Genomic DNA, 21,386 nt, shown 5'->3' on the forward strand with positions numbered 1-21,386 from the left:
AGATGAGTTAGCAGAGAGGGAGCCATCTGTATTGTTCTGCTGGATAGACCGTACCTTTATTGTTTACCAAATACTCTGTCAATAAGATAGTCCCCTTAAAGAACAATGGAACACTTGCCCAAGGGATGTGGGGTCACCCAAGCTCTAAACTTTTCAAGGCAGTGACAGGTACCAATCTGTTTTTTAATTCTTAGAAATCCTTCCTGGAGGCCCGGCATCACAGGAAATCTTCCAGTCTGCTGTATTGTGGTTGTCCACACATGACTCCTATTATGTGTTTTTCCTTACATCTGAAGTCAGGTGGCCTTAAATGTTTAGGTGGATTTCTTTTTTTAAGAGAAAGCGGCATGGAGACAGGAAAGAATTTGCCAAATAGAAAAAATATGCCTTGCATTCTTCAGAATCTAAACTGTTGACCATCAGGTCGTAGTTCTTTGCATTGGAACAGATGCCCCGTCTCATTGTTTTAATTCACGTCTGTTGACGTTGTTGATTTCACTTACAACGGTTTCTCTTCTGCTGGTCTGCTGTGGATATTTTATGTGTAATAAGTTATTATAAATGTTCTGGAGATGAATTACAGCACAGTTTTCATAATAGAGTGGTAACTCATTAAAGGCCACCATTAAGCCTATATAAGCTCAAATCAAAATGAATTTCCCCAGCTCCTATTATGTGTCAAGAGTAGACATTCTGCTGATTTGCCTGTAACACTCCCACTGTGTGGGACATACCTGCATATTCAAGCTGCGAAAAATCATGTGGGTGAAAGGTTTTCTTTTAAAGACAGGTTAGTTGTGGGCTGGAGGACAAAGAAATGGCAGAGGTTTGGCTGTTGATTTTAATTCACAGTTACTATTGATGTGGGGTTGTTAATATTAGTCGAGTTAGTAATAACCTGATCACTCTCTGGGATGAGAGGTGGAGATATGATTTTAAGCATCACTTTGATAATGAATTTAGTAATGACACATAATGGATATTGCATTTCTATTGTGTTTTGTATTTATGTGGGAGTGCATATTTCAGTGGCATATTTCTATCCGAAAGTAGAGAATTCTTCCTTTTACAGCAGTCACCCTTTCCCCCTATGATTTTAGTTATATCTTTGTATTTTGAACAATTCTATAAAATTAGAGTGGAGTTTTTCAGTTCATTGTTGGCAGCTATATAAAATGAAGGCAGAAAGGTTTATTAAGGTTTTAGTTGTACATATTATGTAAAAGTATACTGGATTAAAAGTCAGTGATAAAAAATAAACAGATGATTTTAGAGGCTTATGTACTTCTGTACCCTCTAATATACGAGACTGTCCCAGGCACCTCCATAGCTTTGAGAGTGACTTTTGATTAATTCTGGCTGCTACGGTCATCTCTTCGTTCTCACAAATCAGACATTTGCCTTTGGCCTCATGTCTTGACACTACGTGGCTGACAACCTGCTTACATTGTGCTCCTCATTCCACTTTGCTGAGTATGGGAGGTGAGAACGGCCTCTGCTGAGGGGAGATACACACTTTTGAAGTTTTGTGTCTTCACAAATCTTGTCTTGCCCTCAAGGGCACAGTCAGGCCATGCAAGCATATTTCAGGGGCCCGAGGGTTTTACCCCATCCTTGCACAGGCAGCTCTGACTTCCGCAGAGCACCCCTGTTCTCTGTGCTCCCTTCCTCCCACTTGGATGCAGTTCTGTCTTCCCTTCTGGCCTCTCTTAGCTGTGCTCAGTTCTCTTGTAGAGAAATTAATTAAAATGTTGGTGTCCTGACAGAGGTTTTGGAACTTAGTTATAAGTAGTTTGTCTTAGACTGCAGACTCAGCATTTGAAAATACATTTTATGGGAAAACATGCAATATCTGCCAGAAGGTTGAGAGTGTTCCTTCTTTTCCAAAAAATAATCAAATTTGATATTTTCAAAATATATCAAATATTTTACTTTTTTGCTTAGAGCTTTTGGTCAGAGTTATAAGCGTTACTTTTTTTTTTAATCCTTTTTTATTTACTTTTCCTTATTTTAGAAATAAGTCTAAGGAGAGCAGACACAAGCATTCCTGAATAACACAATGAAAAATTTTAGGTATTGCCTGGATGTTACTAGCTGGTGCTTTCAGAGTTGTTAGCGAAATAGATTCTTGAGCCTTCTGTTACTGTATTTGAGGCAAATAGAAATGAGAGGATGTGAGTGTGGAGATATGTGTCCACTCCTGCCACGTGGTTGTCAGAGACAGCTCTGCTTGCTCTCCTCTCCCCCGCGGCTCAGTTAGCTGTACCGAAATACCTTTCACGAGGATACCGCGCTTGAAGACCTGCTCATGGCCCTGAACAGGAAGTCTAAGGGCTTCTGGCCGTCAGAAGGTCTTCGGCTTAGACCTCTGCCTTGTTAACCCAAACCTGCTGCCTATTAATAATGCTTAGATTCTGACCCCTGGGTAGCCTGACATTATGCTGGTTCTGTTCCTCATCAGGCCTCCTTGAGATTTTCTCAACTACCCCAACCCATATCGCTTCTCCCCAGTTCGACGGGGACAATGCCTGCCTGGCTGACCTACCTAACTTTTCTGTGCTCTTCCTGTGGGAGTGAAATGAACCGGAAGGAAGAGCAGTCAGTGTGGAAGCTTCTTTCAGAGCCTCTGAACTTGCACAGCAGCAGCTTTGGATCCCAAAGTTGTTGGGGCCACTGGCCAGAAGCCCGGAAAGGGAAATCAACCGAGAACTAATTGCTCATAGCAAACTCTACAGACATCGTGCTTATCTTTTTTCCTAAAACCATCAATAAATACTTGGGTGTTGCATTAAGCTGGAAACACCTGTAAAAATCTGTAATGAAGCAAATTAAATTGTAATCTGGCAAATCCAACCTCATCATGGTCTCAAGTGACAATTGATTAATCATTTCATTTCACAAACTCTTGCTGAGCCCCTCCGAGGTGTCAGACACGAAGCTGGTGCTGTGGGTGAGATGCATCGAGTCTGCTCTTGGAAACCTCATAGCAGGTCGAGACAGAGACTCGTAGGTCATTACAGTCTAGCGTGACGGCTGTTACAGTGGAAGTGTGGTAAAAGTCCTAGGGGACGACAGACCAGGAGTGGGGGTCAGTATCGACACAGAGGATGTGTGTGAATGAAGCGGGAGGAGGAAGACCAGATGCCGAGGGGCCTTGGAGGGGAAGAAGCAGCTAGAATACTCACCCTGAGGTTGCTTCTTTTTCTCTTTTCCTTCTAAATCTATGACGTAATGATAGAAATCTGGAAAATCTATGAAAATTCAGTAACTGTCAAGAAGGGCTAAAGAATAAATAGGATAACTTCAGAATAAATCTGACAATTCTGACATCTTTCCTTTCTTGCTTGATTGAATGTACTATTTCAGTGCCACTCAGCTGTCTGGGAAAGTGAGAATCTGGGTGGTCATCTCAGCAGTGTGATTCTCAATTCCTGATAGGCAGGAGCTGCCATGATTGGCAAGCCCCGTACATCCAGGGCAGATTGTCACGAAAGTAAACACTAATGAATTGAAGCCAAGTTAGTAAAATTAGGAATTACTTATTACTGTCCAAGTGCTCTTAAAAATAATTCTCCTTTCAATTTCTTATTAGTTTATTTGTGCAGATGCTGGAACCAAACTCGCTGAGTCAACGATCCTGAGCAAGCAGATGATCGCTTCTCTACCTGGAGTAAGTCCTGAATCAACTGCCTGCATTTTATATTTCTTCTCATTTCCGCATTTAGCAAAGAGGTATTTTTGGCGTGTGTCCTGGTTCACTTTTAATAGAACAGACGCCGTAAAATCGAAAACAGATTTAACATCATTTAAAAGAGCACTAGTGAAAATTCAAATTCATCTCTGCCCCTGGAAACTTTTAATTCCAGGAAACATGAGTAAAATTGAAGCAGCCAGTTAAGGAGAGGAAAGAAATGACCAGACATACAGCACAGATTGGATTAAAGTGCAATTTTTCCAGAATCAATTTTCTTATACTGGCTCCCTTTAACCAATTTAACTACAGCCAGAAAGAAATAAGCCTTGTAATACCTTGTTTTCCTTTATAATATTTCCTCTGAAAATTTTTTATATTTCCATTATTATCAACTAGTGGACTATTGGTGAAATATGTTAAGATTCTTGTAGACAGGGTTGATGATGAGAAACCACAATAACTTATTGATAGCAAGGTTATTGCAACAAACTCAGAAACTTCAGCGATATTGTTAATTGAAACACGTTATTTCAATTTTCAGTAGAAAAATATTTTTAAAAAGACAAAGAAACACTTATAATCCCCTGTCCCAAAATAAGAAATCTATTGTATTAGAAAACTTTTTCATGTTTGGATCTTTTCGGTATCCTAATTAGCTTAGTCCCATATTATTGGAAATTTATATACTATCCAGTTTCTTTGCTAGTATAGAATAGCATATAGTATTGTATATATATATTCTTAGAAAGATCATCTTCATGTTTATTTTGATATCCTTGGGATAAATTCCTTAGTCAAAGGATAGGAATGTCTTAATAATATATATTCCTAATGTTGCTTTCTAAGAAGATTTCATTAATGTGTTTATAAGTATACCACTTTTCCCCACAACACCAAACATTATTTTAATTTTTTTTTTTACATGGAGAAATATTATGAGAGAGAAAAGATAAAATCATTCAACCCAGAGATAATTTTACTGCTACCATATTAATGTATTTTGTTTCTCCTTTTTCTGTGTGTATTTGTTTAAACATAGTTGAAACCATAATAATAGATGCAGCTTTGGCTTCATAAGTCATAGCATTTGCCCCAAAGTGACATAACCTTGTGTGAATACACCATGGAATAGTGGTTAGAATGTGGGTTTTAGACTCATACCTGAGTTTGAGGCCTGACATTTTCTAGCTGTGTGATGAGGAAAGTTATTTAACCCATGATCTTTGGTTTGTGTCATCTGTAGGTGGGATGTGACAGGGGCTAATGTCTAGGTTGAGGGTTGAAAGAAATAAGGCACATACAGCATGTTAGCGTGGTGCCAGATAGATAGTGAGTGCTGAGTAAAAATCATACTAACTAGTAAACTATTAACTAGTAGCTAGTTACTAGTTAAACTATTAAAAATATTAACTAGTAAAAATCACACTAACGGAGAGGAGGAGGGACAGGACACATGTTTCAGGGCACAAACTTACAATGAGGAGTAAATAAGCCCTAGACATGAAATGCATAGTACAATGACTATAGACAACAATATTGCATCATAATCATCAAACTTGATGAGAGACTGGAACTTAATTATTTCAATTACTAAAAAGAAAGGATAATTATGTAACATGATAGAGGTGCTAATTATGGCTACAGTGGCAATCATGTTACAATATGTAAATGTATCAAGTTAACATGCTGTACGCCTTAAATTTACACAATGTTGTATGTCAAATATATGTCAATAAAATAATAAAATAAAATGCACCTAACAGGTAAAAGAAATAATATTAACAGATGTTACTCGGATATTTTGGTTGTTTACAATATTCTGCAATTGTAACTAATATGTGATAAACATCTTCATGCTTAAATCTTTGTTCTTATTTTCGACTATTTCTTTATAATAGATTTCTGGGAGTAAAATTACTAGACTATAGTTTTTTAAGGGTTCTTGATAATAGTTAAGGTCATGCAAGACGCTATGACATGAAATCACAATTCTCAGCAACTTAGCACAAAAAAGTTATTATTGTGAAGTTGAAATGGGTATCCTGATTAGTAGAGGGAGGGGGCTTCCCCATGAATGCTTAGGGACGAGGTTTCTTCTGTCGTATCCAGTCCTCTGCAATCAGCTGGTGGGTGGGGAAAGAGAAGGAAATATGGTACAGGGAAGGTTTCCATGGGTCAAGTCTAAAAGTGGTGCATATTTCTTCTACCCGAGTTCCATTGGCTAGAACTCAGTCACATGGCCACACCTAACTGCCAAAGAGGATGGGAAGTATGGTCCAGTTGTGTGGCAAAGAAGAAGAGAAATGAATCTGTGAGTAGCTAGCTAGTCTCTGCCGTACACTTAAGGTTTCCTTATTATTTAATTCTTTAAAACTCAATATTTGCTACCTATGTGATAGCTAAAAAATAATATTCCTAATATATAAAGTTTTATTGAAATCAACAAGTAAAAGGCAAACATTCCAATAACAAGGAAAACCCCACAATCATTTGTAGGATCTACATGTAGAACCCTTTCCCATGACCGATAAGCCATTCAGAATAAACCTTTTACCCTCACTGGCAATCAGTAAACTGTAAATTAATGCAAAATATAAAAATAATAAAACAGGGGCTGGTCCAGCGGCGCAGCGGTTAAGTGCGCACATTCTGCTTCAGCGGCCCGGGGTTCACCGGTTCAGATCATGGGTGTGGACATGGCACCGCTTGGCGAGCCATGCTGTGGCAGGCGTCCCATGTATAAAGTAGAGGAAGATGGGTATGGATGTTAGCTCAGGGCCAGTCTTCCTCAGCAAAAAGTGGAGTATTGGCAGCAGATGTTAGCTCAGGGCTGATCTTCCTCAAATAAATAAATAAATAAAATAAAAAATATAATAATTAAAATCAGCTATCAAGTCAGCAGGTTTTTCTTAATGATTAAACTTATTGATGATGAAGTGAAGCAGGCATTCTTATAAGCTACTAGTGGTAGTGAAAAATGGTACAGCCTTGCTGAGGAGCAGTTTGACAATCAACTTCTAGGAGTATGTTTGAGAAAATAATTAAACATGCACGTAAAGAATTACATGCAAATGTACTTATTAAAGCAGCATTTAAAAAAGTAAAAATATGGGAACAAAATTAATGTCCAACGTTAGGGTATTGTTTAAATAAAATAACAAATATCTATAAGACAAACTACCAAATCTACCATGTTTGGTAGATGTGGCTGCCAAATCAAGTTTTCAAAGTATATTTAATTAATTGACAAATGCTCATGATGGATTTAATTAAAAAACAGGTTAGAAAAAATTATCTCAATCTTATAAAAAGTTATATGTATGCGTACATGTTATATACATTCAAAAAAATTTGGAAGGAAATGTTACCAGTGGCTGTCTCACAGGTGCAAGACAGGAATTAGGATTATGGTGATTTTTCTCTTCTTTTTATTAATTTGTAGTTTCCAAGTTTTCTACATTGAATGTTTGTTACTTTTAAGATCTAAGAAATGTAACTTTAAAATCAGATATAAGTTTTGAGGAAGAATTGGATATGATTTGCTTCGTTTCGTGTTTTTGGGGTTGGAGTATGTTTTCAACTCCTTTATCACTAGTTTTCCTACTGAAATAAATGTAGGCCTTCTGAAACAAGTGGAACTTGACTCTTAATGTTTTTTGTTTTTTTTAAAGAATACACCTAAGGTTATACTTATGTTTTGCAAAATGAAAAAAAAGGGATTGGAAATTACGTGCTTTTTTTATAGTGTAGATGGCTCACTAAGATTATCCTGCCTGTAAAGTGTATCTTAAGGCTTTTATTAGATGTAGTTGCTGTCTCTAGAGCAGAAGTAACTGGGTAATAGCAAATTCTTTGCTCTCACTTTTTGAAATTCAAACTTAAAAGACAAATATTGAATAATGCTCCTAGTAATTATTTTCTGTGACATTTGCCTGGTTGAAATGGTATAAAATATTGCCTATGAAAGAAACAAATCCCTTTCAAGAAATTTAAGAACTGAGTATATGCTCCTATTTGCATGACATGTGAAAGGTCAGAGAAAATGGAATAAATCGGGGGGAAATCCTTTCTTGCACTGAAGGATTAATATTCCAAAAGCAGGAACACAATAACCTTTTATAATTCCTTCACTTGATTTAAATTAAAAGAAGAAAACCTTAGAACGTATGAAATGCTTGGAAAACACTCTGACAGAACTGCCAATGACCTTATTTTACTGTTTGTTATCCTGTCAGAGGAACTGACAGGCGTAACATTCTAGAAGAGATAGAAGGTGATATAGTTCAGTGCTGTGCAGATTTACATGAATATGGGAAAATGAGAGCCACTGGGTGAGCTTGTTAAGTATATAATGTTCCAGATTTTCCTAAAGAAAGCTAAGAAAGGCCTGAGCATAGTATTCAGATGGCTTCAAAGACGGCTTGCTTTTTGATCCACATTATACGCAGCCTGATGTGTGGGTTCTCTCATACAGCTTTGATGTTGCAGCCTGTTTGTTCACTTTCCTTTTCTTTGCTTATAATACTAAATTCACTGCATTGCCCTCAGAGAACAGGTTTTTGCCATTTAATAACCTGAAACACAAGTTTGCTTTCTTTTCCTTTAAAACTTCCCAAACACACTGCCGGTGTGTGGGGAAGATTGCCATTTCGTTTCTTTATTTATCCCTAGCAAGAGTGCAACAATAATGCATTTATCTATTTAATAGTGCACCTACTATGTGTAAGAAATTAAGTTGTAAGTGACTTGACCGAATATAGGAATTTTGACTCTTTCAGCAACCATGATATTTGTTCATATACTTTTTATTTTTGGATAGAGGAAGATTCAAGATGCTGGTGGTAGAATTTGCTGGCACACATTTTATGTGTATCTAAGACTTCCTAGAGTGATAAGGTGTTACTGGAGTTTTAGGGTGATTCATGTCTTAAAGACTCTGATACTAATGGCTTTACATAGGTTAAATCTTTATATACAAACTGGTTTAAAAACAAGCAAACAAAAATCAGTTAAATCACCCAATGGAGAAAAGCAGGTAAACCCTGTCTCCTATGGGCTGTCCCTGTTTCTTTGCTCTCACCACAAACCTTTTGTCAAATTTTGTCCAAACTGTGGGCAGACAATCACAGACCATGCTGAGAGTATGGAGTGAGTCAGAAATCCAGAAAATGAACCAACTCATTAGCGAGCAGCGTGAAATCAGAGCGAGACAATCAGTGCAGTCAGGGCAGAAATGGAGGCCGTGACTCACGGAGCGCACCCAGCGGTGTCCCTGTGTTTCAGTGTGGGACGGCAGCGATGGAGTGTGTGCGGCAGTACATCAACGAGGTGCTGGATTTCATGGCGGACATGCACACGCTGACCAAACTGAAGGTGAGAGGCCTTCCATCCACTCGGCTCTGCTCGGCTCTTAGGTTAACAAACACAGGAATGTTGGCAGAGAATTAAGCGACCATGTGAGAGTTTACTGTTGCCTGAGGAGGCGCCTGTGGCCCTGGGGAATGAGCCCATGTCTTGGGACTCTGAAGAGCTGGGTGTCCTCTCTGCAAGAGGGACAGGGTATTGACATGGCATCAGCTATGTGCATAGCTTTGCTTTTGCCACTCAGTTCTCACAGTGCCCCTGCTAGGGCGTTATCCCCATTTTGCAAATGTAGAAACCGAGGCTGGGCTGGTGCAGCGATTTGCTCAGTCACACTCCTACTAAATGACGGAGTCAGGGTAGCCCTAAGACTAGTGAGCCCCGAGCCATTCCCGTTCCACTATGCCACTTGGCGTCATTCATCTGCCTCGAGCCTCAGTTTACTCATTTGCAAAACAAGTCTTATAAACCTGCCTTTGCTGACGGGGACAAAGTTTGAGTGAGGTAACGTTTTTGAAGAGACTTTTGTAAACTTTAGTTTGTATGAAATGTGTAAACACACAATGCCAACATAAGCCATTTATGATTTTCACCTGCATCAAAGCTATCAAAATCCCAGTGAAGTTTTGAGCTTATGGGTTGTTTTCCAGGGTGGGGTGAATTGCTGATGCGGGTTGCCTTCCCTGCTGTTAGCCGACCAGGGAGCTAAACGACTGATAGTCTGAGAGATCTGAGGAAGGCCCTGGACAGAGGGCGGAAGAGAATCCAAACGTGGCCCAACAGCCAGCCACATTGCAATCCGACACTAAAAATGACTGCTTTTTGATAAACAGGACCTAGTCATCCCACAAGCTCATCAGCTAAAATACGGTCCCTCATCACCCAACTCAGTGTCCAGACTCTGCTCAGATGACCCCAGTGTTTCTTGGGATGGGGATAGATTGGTGAATGCCAGGTGTAAAGTAGAACCCAAATTTAAACTGATGATTTCTCACAACGTCTAAATCCCGTTGTTTTTCAGTAAGCTCTCCTGGTGTTTGATTATGCATTGGTTACTGATCGCTGAATCTGGCTGCCCACACTTAAACACTTTTGACGTATAAAGAAGAGGAAACATTATTACCTACACATTTTTAGCCTGTTTTATAGCCACTCTCAAAATACAGAGAAAAATAGTAAGAAGGACTCAGGAGGATCAAAAGGTTGGGGACTACAGATGTAATCCAACCCTCTGATTTTACCTATTAGGAAACAGATCAGAAAGGTCAAGTGTCAAGTGACTTCTGTAAGACCAAAGGACTGATTAGGACAGAACTGCGTCTAGAACCTAGGTCTCAACGTCCAGTTCAGCACTCTTTCTGCTAAGCCACTCTGAGCAAAGAAATTCTTCTAAATTAATTCAACACATATGTGTGGAGCACCTATAATGTGCTTGGCACTGTTCTAGGCTTTTAGGGATGCAGTGATGAGCAAAAACAGACTCAGTAACTGCCCTCATTTAGTTTATAGTCTGGCATTGGAGGCCAATTTTAATGAAAATTTCATACAGACTAAAGTAAAATTGTGACTTTCCTAATTGCTATGAAGAAGGGCTTCTAATAAGATGATATGACCTAGCCAGGGAGGTCAGAGAAGGCTTCCTGGAGGAAGTGATACTTAGCTAAAATCTGAATAATGAATAGCAGTTAATTGGGTGAAGAGAGGCAGGAACAATTTCAGGCAGAGAGAACAGCATGAGCCAAGACCAGTAATGGGAGAGAACAGCGTAGCTGGGACCATAAGGTTGAAGGATAAGGTGCAGAGGTCTGCAGTAGCTAGATCATTCCAGGCTTTTTAGGCCATACTAAGGAGTTTTCTTTTCCTTTATCCTAAGAACAATGGGAAGCTGTTGAAGGAGTTTAAATGGGTTCTATACAAACCCATGTACAAATGGGTTTGTAATATACAAACATATGTATGTATGTATGTTAAATGGGAGTGGTAATAGGTGTGGAAAGGCACCTGATCTCTTTAAAGAGTGGCCTGGAATGTCTCCAAGGGACTCTGTCAAAGTCACAAAATGCCATTTGGTTTTGTAGAGCCACATGAAGACATGTTCTCAGCCTCTGCATGAAGATACCTTTGGTGGGCACCTCAAAGTCGGACTGGCTCAGATTGCAGCCATGGAAATCTCCCGGGGCAACCACAGAGATAACAAAGCTGTGATCCGCTATCTGCCTTGGCTCTATCATCCCCCTTCTGCGATGCAACAAGGGTAAGACCCTTATTATTCCAGCAATGGGGGTAAATATGACAAGAAACGCCCTGAGTTCCTGGGGCTCTGCAAGAGCTAGTGAATGCATTGAAGATGCATGGGAGTGGACCGTGATTGGCTGGGAAGATGGGAATCGGGACCCATCTCCGTACTTACTTGCTGACCTAACAGCGTTTTTGAATGTGAGCACTTCATAGCACGCTGCCAATAAAAGACACTTGCCCTCATACAAAAACCCCAGTCTCCCTGATAGATGATGAAACCTTGGAGCTTTGAACTGACACTTTAACTCTTAACTTCAATTAGTTAAATAAATTGATAAGTATTTACGGAACACTTACGTAGCTTCTGCCTTCAAGGAGCTTAGATTGTAGCTGGAACAAAATTTATAGCAGAGGTGAAATAGATGAAATAGAGAGCAAGGAGGGGTGAGCCCCTGATCCTGCCTGTAAGGGAGGCTAAGAAGAGAGAAGTGCGCATAGGCTAGTTTATCTGGGAATTCAGAGAAGGCTTAAGCGTCCCATTCTGCATGGTCAGCTTGCTGGTTAGAGGAAGGATTTGGAGTGGGGGATGAGGAGGGCAGGAGGAGAAAATTATTGGCAAGCAGGAAAATGGATGGCTGTGTGTTGTATCTGCTCTGTTCCCTCCCCTCTAGTGGGGACGTCAAACTTTCTAATGAGAGGAAAGGAGTTTAGAAAGAGAAGCCAGTTAGAGAGGCAACCATGTTTGTGGAAGAATGACATTGAATCCTGTATCACCAAAGGCTGCTCTTTGCTCAAGAAGCTAAGATCCAGGATTAGAGTGGGAAACAAGAAAAACAGATACATCATTCTGTTGGCAGCCAGTCACCTTCATGTTTTATTTTATGTAATTGCCTACAAGACCACACCTTTAATCCCTTCCATCAGTAAGCATTTGTTGAGCACACAACGAAACAGAGAACATAAAATCGTCTTTTAACACTTCCTTCTCTAACAGACCTAAAGAATTCATCGAGTGTGTCTCCCACATCCGTCTGTTGTCCTGGCTGCTTCTGGGTTCTCTCACTCACAATGCAGTGTGTCCAAATGCCTCCTCTCCGTGCCTGCCCATACCTCTGGATGCAGGTTCCCACATTGCAGACCATCTTATTGTTATCCTGATTGGATTTCCAGAGCAATCAAAGGTAAGTGATCTCTGCAAGATTAAGGCCATGTGCATCGAAATTGCTAATGGATTCCCTTATCAGCCAATTATGTTTCTTCTGAGAAGAAAATGCATCTTATCACTTGCCCTCCTGTAGATGTTAGGAAAGCAACTTTGTGCTAATGCCTTATTTAAAGTTGTTTAAATTCCCAGACTATCTTTTCTTCCCCCTAAATTGTTTTTCCATTTACTTTTATGAAGATAAATTATGGAGGCAAGCAAGAGTTAGCTTCCTAGGCATTTCTATCTCAAAATAATGAAGAGAAATAAAAGGCTAGAAATATAATGAAAATTCTATGCTCAGTCTTTAGAACCGAGTATGAAGTGGAGGAAAATTTATGCTCCATCTAAGACTTCATGTACTATCTTTCCAACTCACATCTTTGGAGATATATGAAGATACCAAATGAGAATAAGAAGGCCAGTTGGGAATTCACTAAAGTACACATTGGAATCACCTACACAGAGGAGCTTTATAAATTGTAGAGACAGATAATGTACTTAAAGGGAATAAAGTAAACCCAAGGCAGGCATCAGTCATGAGCCTGTACAAGCAAACTCGACACACTGATACTAATCGGCTACAGGGAGCCAAGGGCCCTTCACAGAGCTTGGACTGGTTCTGGGAGGTCACTGGGGGTTTGGGAACAGCTGGGTTTAGTCCAGGGCAGGCTGACTCGGCGAAAAAATAGAGCACCCGTCCAAATGACCTGAATGATGTTTGCAACAGCAATTAAGCAGTCGGTTTCTAATATTTCGACCTAGACCTGTGTTTGATTCCTAACGATGGTACTTTGTGATTTTATGACCTTGAAAATATTACTTACCCTCTCTGGACTCCAGTTTTTCACCTGTAAAATGGATGAGGGGATGGTTTGAGAATTATGGAGGTGATCTGTGAAAAGTCTTCAGCGTGGTGTCTGGGATATCATAGGTGCTCACTCAATCCGGGCTTACTCCTGGTGGGAATACTGTCTTTGCCACTGCTCCTTCTACTGCTACTACTAGTGTAGTTGTTAAGTTCTGGGCAGCGGGTTCGTGAATATCACCTCAGTGACTCCTAACTACAACTCTTTGAGAAGGGTACTATTATCCCCATGTTACAGATGAGGAAACACCAAAATGGTAGAATGACTGTCCTTCCTAATTTAGTTTAGGGATTGGAATATCAGTTCCATTAAAGAGCAGAGGGTGGGTAGATTTATCCTGTAGACGAAGGTGCCTTCTCTTCGAAAACCTGCTTTGTTCTCTAAGCACACCCCCACTGACCCAGTGGAGAGCGGATTATTTTAAGGTGACGAATCACAAGTCTGTAGCTTGGAGATAACTCCTTCAGCCTTGATCACTTCAGTTAGATGTGCTTTGGCTGTACCCCTTGGAAGGTCAAAGCCATGTGGGGGGGTCTCCATGGACCACCACAGCCCACCAGATGTAATGGCCCCCTGTTTTCCTCCTTTTCAGACCTCTGTGCTGCACATGTGTTCCCTCTTCCACGCATTTATCTTTGCTCAGCTCTGGACCGTATATTGTGAACAAAGTGCCGTAGCTACAAACCTCCAAAGTCAGAATGAGTTCAGCTTCACAGCGATACTGACGGCACTTGAGTTTTGGAGTAGGGTGACACCCAGCATCCTTCAGCTGATGGCGCATAACAAAGTGGTGAGTTCGTGAATAAGTTTGCCCTCTCGGATAGAATCTCAAAATGTATAAACCACTCCCAGTTCTCACGTTACCTGTTTTTAAAGATCTCAGTTGGAATATTATATAAATGGGTTGGTGAATTTTTACATTATAAATGGGATGTTCTACTTGCATATTAATTTTGATGAAAAACAAAGCAAACAAGTAAATTCAGTAAAATCAATTTTTGTTTTCTCTGCCTAGTGCTAAAGGAAATTTATACAAAACTTCTACCTTTAAGGGTTGTTTGTGCTATAAAGTCACAGAGTTAAGAGGAAGATTCATGTTATTTTTGAGTTCCAAGGCAATTTGAAAAAACCCTAGCCAATTAGGTCACCTTTTTATGCTGTTTGGGAGCAGACCAACCACACATGTTCATTCTACATGGGGCTCAAAACCTATAAAGAGCCTCACCTTTGTGAGTTGCTCTCTGAAGACCTGAGCTCCCCAGTCGTCAAATCCAGTTCCATTTTCATGTGAATGGCTCACCAAGAGAGGGGCTGCTCTAAACCTCCTTGGAAAGCCTCTAGGGTGTGGTTAGCATGAGCCCACTTCGTGGAACAAGCTTGAATTGGTCCTCATGGAGTCGAGATCGGAAGGTGTACAGAAGGAGCTGCCAAGGGAATCCTTTGGGTCAGTTTGTTCCTTTGGAGGAGGATTCTCAGCTGGGAATGTGGCAGCCAGTGTCTTGGTTACAGGGACTCTGTCAGTCGAATTCTTGTCTGTGAGGCCAAAGGACCTGGAAAAACACCATAGTGATGATTCCAGTGAGCCCAGAAACCCAACAGTGCACGGTCCACAGAAGGCATTCTGGAAACAATTTTTGGTTGATTGAATATTAGTCTAAGAAACATTTTCTTTTAGCTCTAATTGGAAAGGGGATTTTATATTTCCTTTAGTGAAGCACTTTCTTTTCTTTAGAGAAGCAGATGTTAGGAGGCAATTCTGTATGGAGAGAGATGTTTTAGTTCAATTTAAAGGAAATTTATGTGAACGTGTCAGGGTGCACCAGCGGTTCTGACTGCTGCAGAGATCATTCTGTTTGTTGGATCCTAGAGTCTGGGGCTGAAGGAGAACTTGGAGATCAAGCTTTCCATCCTGTTATGCTACAGATGATGAAACCGGGGCCTTAAACTAGAGATTCAGAGTTGCCTTCTGTTGTCATTAGTTTCTTGATACCATTAGTCCCTTCCCTCTAACTCTCTCTTGATATTCAAATATTGCAAATGAATTTGTTACAAATGAATTTCGTATGAGTAATGTTACAAATGAATTTAATTCATTCTATTCTGAAAATTTTGTTAAGCCTTATAAGCCAGTCTGGTATAATCCCCCTGGAGGCTTAAAATCCAGCCTTAGGAATTTCTGATGAGGGATATCACCTCTGTTGTATTTTTGAACTGTCGGAAACACGGTTGCCTTTTCCGTGGAGAACAAAGCCTTAAAGACAGTGTGCAACAAATTAAACAGCTACCCCAGGTGAAGAAACTGGAGAAGGGATGAAGACAGAGGAAAAGACCCAACCCCCAGAGTCGTGTAGCTGGAACTGAAGGAAGCAGAAGCCGTTGATCCTCTGGTCTGAAGCAACTGCAGTGCAGATTAGCGAGATCAACACCCGAGTCCCATTGGCAGCCCGAGTTAGGTGAGGAAGGCATGACAACTGCAAAACCTCTGAAACTTTCAAAATTCAGTTTCTGGTTGAAATTTTAGAGGTGAATAAGCACCCCTCCTTGTGGTCCGCTTTGGTCATTCTGCAGAAAGACCTCATGGTCAAGGACATGGGGCCTCTGTGGCTGCAGACTAGTTTGCAAGGTTTCTGTATCATTGGGAGTGGAACTGATTTTCACGTTTGTTGTTTCAGATGGTAGAAATGGTGTGTCTCCATGTGATTAGTTTAATGGAGGCTTTGCAAGAATGCAATTCAACAATTTTTGTCAAGGTAGGAAAATCTTATGATTTTTATAGACCGTTTCTTGCTGCTAAAAACAAAAGTGGATTTATTTTGAATGTACCTTCGGAAGAGGAAAATAAAACGGATTTAGTTTTAACATTCAGAGTTGGGGCTGGAGGATTCAGTCTCGTGTTACAACCCTTCAGCAAATGGTTATCGTGTTATTTTTGCTCTTGCTCCAGCACTGTGACCAAGGCTAGCTGGGTTAAATACGTTGGACTATGATTGCATGTAACACAAGTAATTAAATGATCACTGGGAACGTTGATCTGAAAATGACCCTATAGTAATATAAATTGGTTGGTAGTGCCTCACCTTGCAAGATATCCAGAAAACCAAGGAAAATAGCCTGTAATTGTTTGACTTGGTAGCTGGTACTTTCTCTAAGATAAATTAATTTAGTTTCTAGTGTTACTATTCTAAATCATTGTACACTGTATGAAAGTAATTTAAGCATTGGTTATCTATCCAGGAATATCAGAAACATAGCAGTGTGATAAAAAATAAAAGAGTAAAGGAGAACTTAGTTTCTCACTCACTCATCTATTTATTTCCCCCTTTTTCCTTTCCTTCCTCTCATTCCGCCTCTTAGTCTCACTGATTCTTTGTCCGTCCTCTTCTTGTAGCATTTCCTTCTTTTCCTCCCGCTTCTGTATTCCATTATCTCAGCCACCATCAACCGCCCCCCACAACCACCACAGAGTGCATCAATTTGGAACCTTCTAACTTGCCCTTCCACTCCTTGGTTGACTCTGTTCTTCCGTAAAGGACACTTGTCAAATTAATTCACACAATGCCGAAGGAAAGCAGCCTATTTTCAGGGAAAACTTGACTGTTACCAGAATCCTGCTAGGTGGTTGGTTTGAATGGGGTAGATAGAGCTTACCTAGCTTGGTAGTCAACGAAGAAAGTGAGTGCAATGAGAGAAAGTATATGACTGACACTTGATGATCATACCTGATTTTATTTTTCACAGCTTAATTGAAGTACAGTTTATGTACAGTAAATTATACATATTTAAAATGTACTGTTTGATAAGTCTTTACATATATCACACCCATGAAACCATCACCACAATCAAGACAATGAACATTTCCCTCCCCTGCCTAAAGTTTTCTTGTACACATTTATAGTGTTTCTATTCCACCACTCCTTGTACCCTGCCTCCCCATCCCCAAGCAACTACTCATCTACCTTCTGTCACTATAGGTTAGTTTGCCTTTTCTAGAATTTTATATAAATAGATTCATATAGTACTGATGCTTTTTTCTGCCTTCTTGCACCTAGAATAATTATATTGAGATTAATCCATGTTGATGCATGTATCAGTAGGTCATTTCTTTTTATTCCTGAGTAGTATTCCTTTGTATGGATATACCACATTTGGTTTATCCATTCATTAGTTAATGGACATCTGGGCTGTTTCCCAAGTTTTGGGCTATTACAAATAAAGCCGCTATGAATATTCTTGTACAAATCTTTGTGTAGATATGTGCTTTCAGGTATGTTGGATAAATACCTAGGAGTGGAATGGCTAGGCCATATGATATGTGTATAACTTTTAAAGAAATTGGCAAACCATTTCCCAAAGTGATTGTGCCCTGCTACGTTCACACCAGCAGTGTATGAGCATTCCATTCCCACACAAACGAACATTCCAGTTCCTTTGTCAACACTTAGTGTAGTCAATCTTTAATTTTAGTCATCCTAAGAATTGTGTGCTTGTATCTCATCATGGTTTTAAATTGCATTTCCCTGTTGACGAATGATGTTAAACATGTTTTCATATGCTTATTTGCTATCCATGTATCTGCTTGGTGAAGTATCTGATAAAATTATTCATGCATTTTTTATTGGGTTGGGTTTTTTTCTTATTATTGAATTTTGAGATATAAGTTCTTTATCAGATATGTGATTTGCGAAGATTTTCCCTGTGGTTTGTCTTTTCCTTGTCTTTTCAGTGTCTTGTGAAGAGCAGGTCTTAATTTTGATGAAGTACCGTTTATCAAATTTTTCTTTTATGGATCATGCTTTTGATGTTGTACTTAAAAAAATCTTTGTTTAATCCAAGGTCACAAAGAGTTTTCTTCTAGGTGTTACCCATATTTTCTCTAGGTGTTAATTTATGTCTGTGACCCATTTTGAGTTAACTTTTATGTACATGTGAAGTGTAGACAGGTACTTTTTCTGCATATGGCTATCCAGTTATTCTAGGATCATTTGTTGAAAGTAGTATCCTTTCTCCATTGAATTTCCCTTGCACTTTTGTCAAAAATCGATTAACCATATATATGTGGTTCTATTTCTGGATACTCGACTCTGTTTCATTGATCTCTTTGTCTATTTTTGTACCACACTATCTAGATTCTGTAGCTTTCTAATATACCTTGAAATCAGGTAGTGTTAGTCCTCTAAGTTTCTACATCTTTTTCAAAGTTTTTTTTAGCTTTTCTGGTTCTTTTGTGTTTCTAGATAAATTTTAAAATCAATTTGTAAGTTACAAATAAAAGCCTGCTGGGAATTTGATTGGGATTACATTGAATCTATGGGTCACTTTGAGGAGGATTGAGATCTTAACAATATTGAGTCTTCCAATGCATGAACACGGTATATATCTCCATGTATTTATGACTTTGTTAACTTTTCTTAGTAATATTTTATAATTTTCTATATACAAGGATGGCATGTTTTTGTCAAATTTATCCCGAAATGTATAATTTTATGATATCGTAAATGCTATGGTTTTTTATGCTTACCTTTCTGATTTTCATTGCTAGCATTTAGAAATATAATTGATTTTATATCCTGCAGCCTGTTAAACTCATTTATTAGTTATAGAAGTTTTTTGGAGAGTTCATCAGATTTTCTGTGTAGACAATTATGTCATGTGCAAATAATGACAGTTTTATGTCTTCCTTTCCCTTTATACCTTTTATTTCTTTTTCTTATCTCATTTCTCTGGCTAGATCCTCTGGTACAAGTTGAATAGAAGTCATGAGAGTGGGCAACCTTGCCTTGTTCTTGATATTAGGAAGAAAGCATTCAAGCTTTCCTCATTAAATATAATGTTTAGCTGTCAGTTTTTCGTAGGTACCCTTTGTCGGATTGAGTAAAGTTCTCTTGCATTCCTAGTCTGTCAAGAATTTTTGTCAGGAATAGACGTAGGATTTGTCAAATGCTTTTTTTACATTTATTGAGATGTCATTTGGCTTTTCTTTTTGACTGCTAACAGGATGAATTTCATGGATTGACTGTTGAATGTTGAACCAACCTTGTGTTCTTGGGACAAACCACACTTAGTCTTGATGTATTTATATCTTGTTGAATTCTACTTGCTAAAATTTTTAAATAATTTTTTGTGTTAATGTTCATGAGGGATATTGAACTGTAATTTTCTTTTCTTGTAATAACTGTTTTTGGTTTTGGTATCAGGGTAATGATGGCTTCATAGGATGACTTGAGAAGTATACCTTCCTTTTCTGTTTTCTGGAAAAGTTTCTGTAGATTTGGTATTATTTTCCCCTTAAATATTTGGTAGAATTCACCACTGGAACTGCCCAGGGTTGGAATTTTCTTTGCAGGAGGGTTTTAAACTACAGATTCAATTTCTTTAATAGATATAGGGCTGTTTAAGTTATCTGTTTATTCTTGAGTGATGTTTGGTGTAGTGTGTGTCTCTCAAAGAATTTGTCCATTTCATCAAAGTAGTCCATTTTAATTGCATGAAGTTGTTCATAATATTCCCTTATTATACTTTTAATGTCTGTAGGATCAATAATTCTGCTACCTTTTTAATTTCTGATATTGGTGATTTGTGACTTTGTTTTTCTGATCAGTCCAGATAGGGGTTTATCCATTTTAGTGAGCTTTTGATTTAAAAAAAACCCCAATAATCAGCTTGTGGTTGGTTTTCATTTATTTTCTCTATTGTTTTCCTGTTTTCTGTTTCATTGATTCCTGTTTATTATTTTCTTTCTTCTGATTACTTTAGATTTCATTTGCTCTTCTTTTTCTAGTTTATTAAGGTGAAAGCATAGCTCACTGATTTGAGACTTTTTTCTTTCCTGATATCAATGATTAGTGCTATAAATTTCCATCTAAGCACTGGTTAGCTGCATCCCACAATTTGATATTTTGTATTCCCATTCTCATTCAGTGCAAAATACTTTCTTTTCACTTCCCTTTTGCTTTCTTTTTGGATCCACTGGTTATTTAGAAGTATATTATTTAGTTTCCAAATATTTTGGGTTATTTTCTGGAGATTTTTCTGTTATGAATTTTTAATTCCATTGTGGTCAGAGAACATACTTTGTATAATTTAAATCATTTTCAATTTATTGAGACTTGTTTTATGGCCCAGAATATTGTCTATCTTGGTAAATGCTTGGTGTACACTAGAAAAGAGTGTGTCTTCTGCTGTTTCTGGTTGTAGTTTCCTATGTCAGTTGGTTCAAGCTTGTTGATAGTGTTGTTCAGGTCTTCCGTGTTCTTCTTTCTGTCTGTTTATTCTATCAATTGAGAAAGGGGTATTGAAATAGTTCTATAATTGTGGATTTGTTTATTTATCTTTTCAAGTCTACCAGTTTTTGCTTCATGTATTATGAAGCTCTATTTTTAGGATTATTATGTCTTCTTAATGAAATGAAATTATGAAATGCTCTCTTCATCCTCAGTGATATTGTTCACTCTGAAAGCTACTTGGATCTTAATAAAGGCACTCCAGTTTTCTTTTGACTAATATTAAGATGGTATGTCTGTTTCCATCATTTTACTTTTAACCTATTTGTTTATATTTAAAGTATATTTCTTAGAGGCAGCATGTAGCTGGGTGTTACTTTTTTTTTTTTTAATATCCAATTTGACAGTCCCTTCCTTTTAATTGAAGTTTTTAAACCATTTTCATTTAATGTGTTTTGTGACATTGTTGGGACTTAATCTATCATCTTGCTATTTGTTTTCTATATTTCTCATTGTTCTTTGTCTCTTATTCCCTCTTTTCTGCCTTCTTTTGGAGTAATCAAGTTTTTAATGATTAAAATTTGGCTATAATATTTTCTTCTTTTTCTAGATTATTAAGATGGAAGCTGAGGTCATTAACTTGAGAACCTTCTTTTCAATCATCATTGTTGAGTACTCTAAATTTCTTCTTTTAGCTGCATTCTTCCAAATTTTGATATGGTCTTATTTTCCTTCAGTTCAAAATACCTTCTAATTTCCCTTTTGGTTTCTTCTTTGAGTCATGGGTTATTTAGAAGTGTGTT

General features: G+C 38.5%; 1 protein-coding gene across 7 annotated transcripts in view; it reads left to right on the forward strand.

The window, feature by feature from the left end:
• UNC79 (unc-79 homolog, NALCN channel complex subunit) overlaps positions 1 to 21,386 on the forward strand; it is a 240,407-nt gene that overhangs the window by 210,314 nt on the left and 8,707 nt on the right. For all 7 annotated transcript variants that reach the window (XM_070250302.1, XM_070250300.1, XM_070250306.1 and 4 more), the window contains 6 exons: positions 3,593 to 3,670; positions 8,978 to 9,067; positions 11,134 to 11,309; positions 12,288 to 12,474; positions 13,956 to 14,153; positions 16,036 to 16,113. In XM_070250302.1, coding sequence (XP_070106403.1) covers positions 3,593 to 3,670; positions 8,978 to 9,067; positions 11,134 to 11,309; positions 12,288 to 12,474; positions 13,956 to 14,153; positions 16,036 to 16,113 — 807 coding nt within the window. The remainder of the gene's footprint in view (positions 1 to 3,592; positions 3,671 to 8,977; positions 9,068 to 11,133; positions 11,310 to 12,287; positions 12,475 to 13,955; positions 14,154 to 16,035; positions 16,114 to 21,386) is intronic.

This window comes from Equus caballus, chromosome 24, assembly GCF_041296265.1.
Source record: "Equus caballus isolate H_3958 breed thoroughbred chromosome 24, TB-T2T, whole genome shotgun sequence".
Classification (NCBI taxonomy): domain Eukaryota; kingdom Metazoa; phylum Chordata; class Mammalia; order Perissodactyla; family Equidae; genus Equus; species Equus caballus.